A 12,135-nucleotide genomic window follows, 5' to 3' on the forward strand; every position below is an offset into this window, starting at 1 on the left:
TACAAAAGTTATCTGGCTTAAATTTGAGGAATGGGCTGTAATACAGATACTGTTCCTTCTAAATATTCTAGCTTTCTGAATTTGCTGTGTTGTCATTCTGCAACAATTTTTGATTAAAGGTAATATTATGCATGAAACTGGAAACAGACACAAAAACACAATGTTGGCTTATTTAGCACATCTTACCTGCTGCTGTTCAACACATTTTCTGTCACATTGCTGGCAAACATACTCTTATGCACATCTCGTTCTTGCACAAAAAGAACATAACAGAGCCGTCTTGCCAGCCACCCTCTGTACCTACAACATAAGAAAGTTAATCATCAAAATGTGTCCCCAAAACTTTGTCAACTTGTAAAAGAATAATTTTATTGTCAAACATTCACATACATCCAATAAAAGGTTACAAAAGTAGGTAAAATTCTTTGAACAGCTACCAAGTAGCTTCTGTATTTTCTAATACATCAGAAAATTAACAGTGTTACAGACAATATATATACATATTACAAGCTACGTGGGAAGAAACCCAAACCAAAGCAACAAACTTATGGGACGTTGGCATCACAACATTTTTGCACAATCATAAAAAAATTGCTACAGAAGAACATATCTGCTGGTATTCTCCTTGGTTACATCTCAGAACTTACATACATTTCGGCTGTCTGCCCAATTCACACAGAGCCAAGTTTTAAACAAATCAGTGACCTTGCTGTGAGCAGCATAAATCCAACTAACATTTGTCAGCTTTTTATAAAAAGATCAAGGCTGAGATTTTTCAAAGCTGCTTGAGTCAGGTGTCAATCCTCAACCAGAATTCAATAGAATTTGAGCACTTAACTCCCATAAGTGCCTTTGAAAATCCTAGCCGGAATTGTCCAAGGGATAACACAACACACAATTTGGATACATCCAAATTGCAGCTGAAGATGCGACTCCAGCACAGGTAGGCCTGCTCCATTACAGGCCCACCAAGAAGTCTTGGTATGAATTCAGACTGCAGGTCCGCACCAGGGTCCATGGTGCTGCATCCTCACCACTACCGTTATCCCACTAGCTAGAGTGAAACTAGCACAGATATGTCTATCCATTCTGCAATTAAACCTTCACATGTGTAGACAAACCTCGTGTCTCTCTTTTCTGCTCCCAAAAATTTTCAAAGGCCTCTTCTTACATTTTATGCACCTTGGCCCTGATCCTGCCAAAACTTATACACATGATAATTACGTGCACTGGCAGTCCCAACAAGTAGTAATTTGGGCTCCTCACATGTGCGAGCATTTGCAGGATAGTCATTATTTTAGCCCTTCTGATCCTCTCCTCTCCTCCTCCATTCTCCTAATTCCTTTCCCTTCACACAGATCAAAAAATCTCTCCTCCCTAGAACAGCTACCATATATTAACACTACATGTAAATAACCAAGTGCTGAGAATCCACAGTTCCTATCATCATCAGCTGCTCAGCACTTTTGCATATCAGGCTCCAGGTAGCTCAAGTTTGGCACCAAAAAAATTGAGAAACACAGTTAGTGGACAGTTAAGTAGGTTGCCCAGCAACACATAAGCAGAGGAAGGGACTGAATCCAGTCTCTAAGGAGGCATTCAACTTCCTTAACCACAAAATCATCCTTTCTCTTCCTGAAATTCCCTGACTCCTTCAGCCCCATCTTGGAGGCCGGGATCTTCCAAACAGCCACATTCACTACACAGCCCTCATCCACTCCATGGGCACCATCTTTCCTCTGAAGTGAATGAGACAAGGATCCTGCATTCATATCATTAAAGACTGTATCATATTAATGAGGTACAAGAGGCAGAATTAAAGTTCATGGGCAACCTAACCTAGCATTCCCTAACTCAGAAGCAATCACCTTTACAACTTCATAATGTTCTTTTACACAGACATGGATGTAATGTCCTAGAAGTGGGGGTTTGATTTTCGTTGTTGTGGGTTTTCTTAAATAAAGAAAAATGGTAAAAACAAATTAAATTATGTGCAGCTGTAATAATCCTACCCCTTCATGCATTGTCGGCAGGATATGAAGCTTTCACCTTCAGCAGTGCAGCACAACTTGAGCTACAAGAGTGATTGAACTAGGTGGCAGCAGGAGAAGGCTGTTATCCTGGTGGACAAGGGGCAGGGTAAAGGGGATCCTAACCTCTCTCTCTTCCCCACTTCCTTCCAGGTGATAGGGGGAACTCCTTCCCGATGTGGTGCCCCCAAAAAAGAGGGAGGATGTGAATAGAGGGGCTACGTGCTTGGCTATGAGGGGGAGGGTTGTTCGCAGGGTCCAACCCAGTCTTCTGACTATCTACCAGAAAGGCTGACAGCTCCTGCAGTTGCCAGCGCATAGTGTTTCTGGTGCTCTGGCACCACTGAGACAGAGGCCACAAATTAGACCATTCATGTTCATTTTTTAAATTTGCCATCATGCCCGAATTTTGCTGTAGAATAGAAATGGTGATTTTCACAAGCTTCTCACAGTCAAACCTGAATGGAATTTCATGGGATAAAGAAAAGGCACTTCTCTGACCCCAGGGTTTTCCTCTAGCAAATTTCAAAATCCTGTTCCAAAGTATATGGATGTGGTCCAGCTTCCAAAAACAGATTTCAAGAACCTTTTATGAAGGAAAGTGTCAGGCAACCTAAAGATAGAGGTCCCTGCCACCTCCTCCTATAATATTTAACAAGGTATTTTGTTTTGTTTTAATGTACATGCAATGCAAACAGGCATATAACAATTATAGGAATTTGCAAACAGTTATTTTGGAGATAAAAGCCTTGCTAAACTGTGGACAAGGAAAAAAAGAAAATAGGTTAAAGGGTTTTTTTATGTCTTTTAAAGCACTTTCTCTCAGTTGTTTGGCAACCCCATTTTCATAGCTTTTCCTTTTAAAAAAAAAATTTCCAAGGGGTTTTTAAATTCATCTTAGGCTTGGCAAGATGGTCAATTGACTGGTCAAATAATGTCAACTGACCACATATTTCACCATGGTCAAATATTGTCAAATATTCCACCAAGAAAGCCCTGATCAGCAGCCTACATTTCTGATTGTATCCTGGTGCCATTCTTTAATTTTTTAGAACTTCATTTCATTGAGTTATTTTTACTTAGAAAAATATGAAATACAAGTAACTTTTTTTTTTAAATTAGGCATAGAGTGTGTGGGTATATATATAATGCTAGGCCTACTGTAGACCATAAAATCTTACTCTTTTGTCTTACTGTTCTAATAAATTAGCACTTTAAAATATTTGACCATTTTTTACCTTATTTGATAATATTTGACCAGTCAATTGACCAATTATTTTTGGACTAGTCATATGCCCAATCCTAATTAATTTTAAGGGTAAAGTTGAGAAGGGAAATTTGTTGCTATCAAACAGCTTAGTAATTGTGAGTATGTCAACAGATCAGAACAGAAATATTACAAAAGCCTGTCAAATATTGGCACATTCACTATGAGGCTTAGAAATAAATAATCATGCAAATATCTACTCTCTAATGGCTATCAGACAGTAGAGGAAATTGCATACTGTATACATAGGGATAAACTGTATATTATGTAAATTAGATACCTGCAACCAATTAGAGAACAAGGATTTTCTGTGGGAAAAACTGTAGTTAGGAATCAGTAACTGTCTAGCATCCTTCAAATCAGATTGGTTGAGATTTCCATTTCAGTAGAATTCTAAATTCAAGGGAAATGCTACACTGTCAAAAGGAAGAAGGGCTGAAATAAAATGATAAAGGAATAAGTTGTTACTGGATGGTATTCATTCAAGAGTTCCAAAGGAACTTAAAGTGGTAGACTGAACTACAAACATTCATTAAAATCAGTGAATACAGTCACTATTCACTAGCAGTTAGAAAAATAACTTTTTTGATTTTGAAAATGAGCAAATGTGGCATGAAAGTTATTGAGAGATTAAATATGGGACCCCAAAAAAATCATTTACATGTTCACTACAACTACACTGTGAGTTAAACACATTTTGTTGTTTACGGAAAAATGGTTCAATGAATCAATTGGTTTTACATTCCTGTATTACAGAACCCTGAGCTATCAAGACCACTCAAGGATTTGACCTAATTTTTTATTTTATTTTAAATGGAATTTCAGATATTTTTCAGTATTCTAGACCACTGATTACACACACAAAATAATCAATTATATCAATAGACAATAGTCTCCAGTATTAACCTCCAGGCCTTCCCTCTCTCTCAAGCACAACACAACACTGTCTTTCTTTCACTCAGACATTTTGGCTCGTTTCCTTGTCTACTAGCCTGTCCTTGTTTGTTCTGAATCTACAATGTATACTACAGAATCTTATGTTAATTATGATATCAGGAGAATCAACTTTGCAGGCAGGCAGGCCACAGAAACATTTTCACTTACTTCAAAATGAGAGTATCATTACCCTAAGACAAAACTATAAAAATGGAACAAAAATGCATTATCCAGTTAAATACCTGAAACACACGTATCAAAGAGCTGTACTTTGCTATCATGGAAGGACAGGCTCAACCTATAACTGCTATTATCCTATGTATACCAACAGTGGCCAAAGTGTAGGCTGTGGGCGAAATTGTTTGGCAAATGCAACAACGCAGCATTCAGTCACACAGTCAACCCAAGGATGCAACAGTCACTTTCACCTTTAATCTATTGCTGCTCTCATCTTTAATACAGGGATGCATGCCTAGCCATTCAGATCAATATCTGTGACTCACACCCCAATGTCTTACGGTCAAAGGAAATTGAAATCTGCTTTACTTTATGCAAACTAGGTGCCATCTTCACACTCCTTGTATGCAGCCAATGTAGCTAGACAACCTTGGGACTGCTCTGAAGTATACAACCAATTTACACACACAGTCTGTAGTTAACAGCATGCCAAGACAGACTACAGGTTTTATTGTTGCTATAAATTCACACAGATTCAAGCATACCAAGAAAGCATTCTATGCCTCAGGAAGAGGTTAAATCTTTCTTGGTGATTTCTCTGCCAAGAGATCCACTAAGTTAGAAAGACAAAGAAAATGTAATTAATTATGCTGGAAATAGTTTAACTTACCTTGTGTGTGTTTCATTGATATAGATGACATTGCGCAGGCCCAAAGAAGGGATACTAGCATTGAAAAGTTTATCCTACCAAAACAAAGGGAGAGAAAAGAAATAATTGGAAAGCTTCTCTCTTATATAAGAAGAGTCATTCCTTCACATTAATAATAATGTAAATTGTTTTTCCCTCTTCAAATATGAAGATAAAGTGGCAGAAGTGTTATGTGACTTGTTCTTGACTACAGAACTAGCACAGGGATTTAAACTCAGGAGGCCCTATCTCCCAGACCTTTGCCCAGGCCACATTCGGTTCATCCACGATACTTTACTGCACCTAGAAAACTCAACAGTGCCTCCCCCTTGGAAGTGGATGAGGATCAGGAAATGTAATGAGCATGGGTATAAGTAACCCTCACTTTTTACTGAAAAAACACTGTGGTAACACTGAAAATCAGTGAAAACCACAGAAAAACAAAAGAAAGGTTAGTTTAATCCAAACTGGTTTAACCGGTCTAATCTCTTAAATGGGAAAGCAATGGGTGTTTTAGAATACCAGAAAATAGGAGTCAACAGAAGAAAAAGTGTTCTTTTGTCACTGATGTCAACAAATACTTATTAAAGACAAATACAAGTTACTGGCCTCACTACAGTGATAGCTGGATAAAATTTAAGGATCTCTGATATAGAGGAGGTCAGACTAGAATCAGATAATCTAATGGTCCCTTCTGGCCTTGAACACTGTGAATCTATGAAATATAATCAAATAAAGATAGAGTACATATCTGACAAGTAAAAATGTGCCATTTCACGCAATCACACCTTCAAAGGAAGCTCATTCACTATAGTTAAAAAGTCTGGCTGAACACTTTAAAGTCATCTTGCAGACCATCTGTTACTTGAGCATCTTGATACTGCTCCCAATTGACAAAACATCACAAAAACTACTCTAACTGGCACTTCTTGTTGCCATGGTTAAGCAGACAAGCCAAGAATTGTCTGGGTCTGAAAACACCATTGTCTTCTCAAACCTACATGTGGTTCCTTCATATCAATGGAGAAGCATACTGGAGAATACAAGAAGCTTTCAAGACCAATGGCCAGACTGTAATCATTCTATGGATACAGAGGAGACATTAAAATTTCATTTTTGGAGATTAATACCTTTCATGAGTATTAAATTTACATCAACAACATGTATTTTAAATAATCTTGCACAGCAAATGAGTTTTTCACCAAACTCTCAAACAGAATTTAGTGCAGGGAATTCTGCCCTGGAAGTCAGACAAGACATCACAAAAGGTCTTTTTCATCTCCAAATGTTATCATAATGTTTTGGGAAAGGTAATCTTAACTATCAAGCAAACAAAAGAGAAGTAACAATCAGCCTGCCTGTACAGATTAACAACATTGTGACCTTAATTTTGAAAGTGAGGAAACTATTGAAAAGCCATACATTGTAATCATGTTTCTACTTCTTATTGTCAAACGTAATCCAGTTCATAATCTTCTTACCCGGCTTTGAGGAGTACACATGTAGCAACAGCGCCCCACAAATGGCCTTTTTCTGCTCAGTAGTGTCTCCTTCCATTTTTTCCATTTTAAAGTCGCAGATCGGAAGACAGTAGGCCTCGAATTGCATTCTCCCTAGGAAAACAACACCACACCTCAGTGTGAAGACGCACAAAAAAAATGACACAATTATCTACTATTGAGAATTTAAAGATTTTAAGGCTACCACCAGGCACCACTTATTTTTTTTAAACCTAAGGCCAATAGAAATGTTTCCATAATTTTTTTTTCTAAAATTCCAACTAATACAAACAAAACACCCTATATTCTGCTGCACTGTTTACTTCCCTAACCCTGCATTATTGCATTGATGCTTGCAAAGCTGAAAATGAAACTGACATTAAGCTAACTAGAAACAGATGAGAAATTAACCAGTGTATTTTCATGTTCAGAAATGAGAGAAGTGTAAAAAGTTAACAGAAAGTATAGTGAACAGTAAATCAGATTTCATTTTAATAATTTAGGGATGTTCATAATGTAAGCAAGGAAATTTGAATTTTAATTACTTGCCGGACAATGTCCTTGTAAAATTGTAAGATGACAGACTATATAAGAACTTCAACTCTACAGTCCTTATAGGTTATGTTTCAACAACCACATGCAAAGTAATATGCAAAAATAACTACTGTACTAAAGCCTACTTCCTCATGCTGATTTTTAAAAGATTCCCAAGTACAGGAAATCAATAACAAGAAAGCTGTAGTTTTCTTTTTTATGATTAATTAGAAAAACAATACCATGGCTACAGTAACTACAGTAGCGACATGGTTAAACATGCATAATTCCCACTGAAATCAATGGGAATATTACTTGCCTGTGGATGCTGGCTCAGGACCATTGTACTCAATGGAATTACAAAATCATCTGATATAACATTGATATAAAGGGCAGCCATATAACCCAAAAGAGAAAAAAACAAAATAACCCCAAATATGTTAAAAATGATACATGGAAGGGGAGCAAAGCAGACTGCAACCAGTACCTTCAAAGAAGCATAAATGTTAGAAATCCTAAAGATGGGTTATCATACACTCAGCTAGAAAACCACATCATTCAGAAACAACCAGAAAGTCAAAAGCAAGGCAGAAGTTCATATTAAAAATTGAAATGTTCAACAGGTAATAGCATTAATTGACTAATGTTCCTACCCTAAAGAAATTTTTTCAGAAATGAAATAAGCATCAAAATGCTGTCCCTTCACCAACCCCATCTATTACCAATACCACCACCAAACTGTCACCATCCAAGCTCAAAACCTTGATGTCAAAACCCTCACATTTAGGCCCTTGCTAAAACCTGTTACTACTTTCTCTACCAAATTCCCTTCCTTTCCATCTTGTGCATGCCATTATCCCCATTATCATGATCTTGTCTCAATTGCTGCAGTCTGCCCCCTGCCCCCATCCTCTCTCTCAACTCTGACCATTTTCCAAATCTTCTTCCGTATCAAGTTCCAAGTTCAAACTCCTCATCTTTAGAGAACTGCATAATTCCACCCTGCCTACATTGCTACATCATCTTCTCCTACACCCATATTGCTCCTTATGCTCCTCCCAACCTACTCTGTTCGCTGCCCACTTTGTATATTCCAAATCCTAAATCCTTTTCCACAACATCCTGTACAACTGCAATAGCCTCTCTATTAATGTCCACCAAGCTCCCTCCAGCTCTTCTAAGAAACCATTTCAAGAGCCATATCAAATTATTAATAAATATACTATGAGGCTCTAAGGACAGTTAGACATTTCTTTCTACGCCTGACAAAATGAAGGCATTCTATTGCCTAGCAATACCGGCCTCTGCCACAGCATTATACTCTTGGTTCATCACCAACGTCTAAGCCAAGTACTGGAAGAAATTGTGTAATGTACATAGGAGATAAAATTCTTATCCTCACTCCTCACGAAAAGAAAAGAAAAAAGAAAAGAAAATTCCATTTTATACTTTAAGGAAAAATAAAGCAAATCTTGAGGACTGACGTCCATATTTTTACTTACCCATTCTTCACTAGAGTGCTTACATCTAGTGACAGCATATTCTACTGAAGAGGACAAATAGGAAACATCTATTGTTCCAAGGGACAAAGCAGCCTCATCCATGACACAGGACAAATTTAAGACCATGGGCTAAAAGGTAAAATGTGTATTTTTGTAAAGGGTAATTAACAATTTTAAATAATTAATCATAAATTGGCTTCCTGTATCAATGCATCTCTCGCAAAATTCCTGGTTGACTCTCTCGGGTTTTGGTACAAGCAGCTGTACCAACACAGTAAATGGACAAAATAGCGTGCTCAGTACGTCTAGATGAAGAGACCCATTAACACCTTGCCCACATTGCCTTGTACTAACCCAAAGGATACCTCTGCTCTAGAAGTTACTCACACTCCTCTCATACTATACAACATTCCCCTTTTATCAGTTGCCTCTGGGGGACATCTTTCTTCCATAAAGTCTTTCAGAAATGTTTTCTCCTTGCACCATCAGCCAGTGTATTCCATGTGTCTGAGCTAGACTAAGTGTCCAAACTAGATTTAAAACTCCTTGGGGCAAGGTTCATACTATATGTGCATGTATAATTCCAAACTCATCACTGGCATGCAATAAACAATATTAAAAATCCAACACAAGTCCATGTTGCATGGGAGAAGCCTGCATTAAGATAATACTTCTTAAATAAACAACCAGTCAACCCTGGACCCATCCTGCAATCACTCCACACACAAAATTCTCAACTTCAATGAAAATTTTAGACTTGGGCATTTTAGAGGAGTAGGCCCTTTGGCCCCCAATCCTGAAAAGATTTATTCACATGCTTAACTTTACACATTGTGAGTACAAAAAGTTACACGTGAATAAATCATTGCAGGTTCGTGGCCTTTATTTGCCTTTTGCTTTACTGGGTCTTAAGCACACTAATACGCTAACTAGCCCATAAATACAAATACGATGCTCATACATATTCAGAAAGATATGTCCCCTAATTCACTTCTGGGTCACCTTGGCCACATTTGTGTGCACACACAACCACTTGAAGTCAAACACTGGATATAAAAAGCAATGGAAATTTCATACATAAATCTACAGAGAAAAAAATTCTTCCAGCACCTAAACCCCATTGAACAGCTTATGCCTTGAACCAGCTTCAATAAATATGTTAATCTAATGTGAATCAGCATTGCATAAAAATACACAGCAGACTCAGATGATCTGCCAAAAATAAAAGTACAAACGCTGAGCACAAGTATGTGGTGTAGAATGTCCCTGAGCAATAGGGGGGCACATTGCCAAGGGGACTGTGCTCAGCTCACATGGAGGCAATGTCAGAGGAAGAGCAGACCATACTGGCAATGAAACTGCACTGTCCTACTGAAGCTCAGGTGGAGTTGGGCAACAGCTATGACAGAATCACAAGGTGCAATAAAGGTTTGTGGCTCCATTAGTCTGGAATGGGGTGAGCAAAAAGGTGCATGAGAGGGCAAAAAGAAACCAATCTTAATAAGACTCCTAGCATCTAATTCCAATCTTCAATACAGAGTACAGCTTGAATCTCTGCAGCTCACTGAATGCTTCATCCCATTCCAGCCCTACAGGAAAGGCGGAAGCAACCCATAACCGCCCCCCTCCAATACACACTAACTTCCCCTGCACCCTACACACTATACCTCCATGCCTCTACCCCCAGCATGCATCCCCCACACCCACTACACACACACTATCACCCGTGCTCCCACTCACGCTATTCCCTTGTACCACACAACCCCCACCCATGTTACCCCCTCTGTACCCTCCCCCCATCCTCCCTGGGACCCCCACACTAGGACCACTGTGCCACCTCCACCCACCCCTCCCCACCCCACACACTATACCCCCCTGCCTCTACCCCCAGCATGCATCCCCCACAGCCACTACACACTATCACCCGTGCCCCCACCCATGCTATTCCCTTGTGCCACACTGCCCCCCACCTCTGCAAGCCCCGCCCACTATTCCCTTGTGCCACCCCCCCACCACCCCCACTCGTCCCTCTGCACCTCCCCAACTACCTCCACCATCCTCCCTGGGACCCCCGCACTCCTACCTCTGCGCCCCCCGTTATTACCCCGCCCCTTACTGCCGGTTAAGAAACCTTCCCCCTCACCCTGCGCCGGGGCCCCGCACACACCGCCCGCCTTGCAGCTCGCCGGCGGGCACCGACTCCAGCTCCCAGCCCCGCCGCGACTCACGGGTCTGGGCCCCGGCTCCTGCGCACGCTCCCGGCGGCGGCCGCGCCAGAGACTCTGTCAGAGCCTGGCACGAGGACTCGCGGCGGGGGCGCGGGCCTGACGCAATTCCTGAGCGCCCGTCTCCATGGTGCGGAGAGCACGCCGGCCCCTCCCCCTCCCGCCCCCAGGCACCCCCAGCCCCTCCCTGCAGCATCAACACCCCCCTCCCCGGGACACCCTCCTCTAACCCCGCCCCCAGGACCCACAGCCCCTCCCTGCAGCTTCAACTCCCCTCGCGGGGTCACCCACCTCTAACCCCGCCCCCCAGGAACCCCCAGCCCCTCCCTTCAGCATCAACCCCCCCAACCGAGACACCCACCTCAAACCCCTCCCCAGGCACCCCAGCCCCTCCCTGCAGCATCAACCCCCTCTCCGGGACACCCACCTCTAACCCCGCCCCAGGCCCCGCAGCCCCTCCCTGCAGCATCAACCCCACTCCCAACAGGGACACCCACCTCTAACCCCGCCCCAGGCCCCGCAGCCCTCCTTGCAGCATCAACCCCACTCCCCAACAGGGACACCCACATCTAACCCCGCCCCAGGCCCCACAGGCCCTCCCTGCAGCATCAACACCCCCACAGAGACACCCACCTCTAACCCCGCCCCAGTCACCCCAGCCCCTCCCTGCAGCATGAACCCCACACACACAGGACACCCACCTCTAAACCCGCCCCCCAGGTACCCCAGCCCTCCTTGCAGCATCACCCCCACACATACACAGAGACACCCCTCCTCTAACTCTGCCCCCTAGGCAGACCCAGGATCTCCAGCCCCGCACTGACCCCCGCCTGTCACTGCACTTCCAATCCCACCAGCACCTCCAACCTCCCCACCCCAACACCTTCAACCCCCCAGTCTCGCATTGAGCTCGCCTGTCACTGCACCTCAATCCCACAACACATGCCTCAGGCCCCTCCAATCCTTCAGCCCCGCATTGACCCCACCTACACTGCACTTCCAATCCCACCCCACACACACCAGCATCTCCAGTCCTCCAGCCCTGCATTGACCCCTGCCCCTGTCACTGCACCTCCACCACCCTACACAGACCTCAGTTCCTCCAATCCTCCAGCTCCGTGTTGACCCCTCACTGCACCTCCAATCTCACACACACACACACACCAGCATCTCCAACACCTCATTCCAGCCCAAATTCCAGCACTCCCCATTCCAACACTAATCCACACACACACATTTATTAGTAGTAGTTTTACAGTACTGGCTTGAGGCCTAAC

The 12,135-nt window shown here is 42.2% G+C and overlaps 1 protein-coding gene across 4 annotated transcripts in view; it reads right to left on the minus strand.

Annotated features, from left to right (window-relative positions):
• The window catches only part of GPAM (glycerol-3-phosphate acyltransferase, mitochondrial), a 49,056-nt gene extending 38,148 nt beyond the window's left edge, over nt 1-10,908 (minus strand). The window contains exons 1-5 of one of the 4 annotated variants that reach the window (XM_039547884.1): nt 10,777-10,908; nt 8,634-8,762; nt 6,580-6,711; nt 5,081-5,154; nt 187-300 (exon numbers count right to left, since the gene is read on the minus strand). In XM_039547884.1, coding sequence (XP_039403818.1) covers nt 187-300; nt 5,081-5,154; nt 6,580-6,711; nt 8,634-8,759 — 446 coding nt within the window. In that variant the 5' untranslated portion in view covers nt 8,760-8,762; nt 10,777-10,908. Of the gene's footprint in view, nt 1-186; nt 301-5,080; nt 5,155-6,579; nt 6,712-7,450; nt 7,501-8,059; nt 8,188-8,633; nt 8,763-10,776 lie in introns of those variants that run through there. The other 3 variants (XM_039547885.1, XM_039547886.1, XM_039547887.1) reach the window with 3 other exon arrangements.
• Between the last annotated feature and the right edge of the window lie 1,227 nt (nt 10,909-12,135).

This window comes from Mauremys reevesii, linkage group 7, assembly GCF_016161935.1.
Source record: "Mauremys reevesii isolate NIE-2019 linkage group 7, ASM1616193v1, whole genome shotgun sequence".
Taxonomy (NCBI): Eukaryota; Metazoa; Chordata; order Testudines; family Geoemydidae; genus Mauremys; species Mauremys reevesii.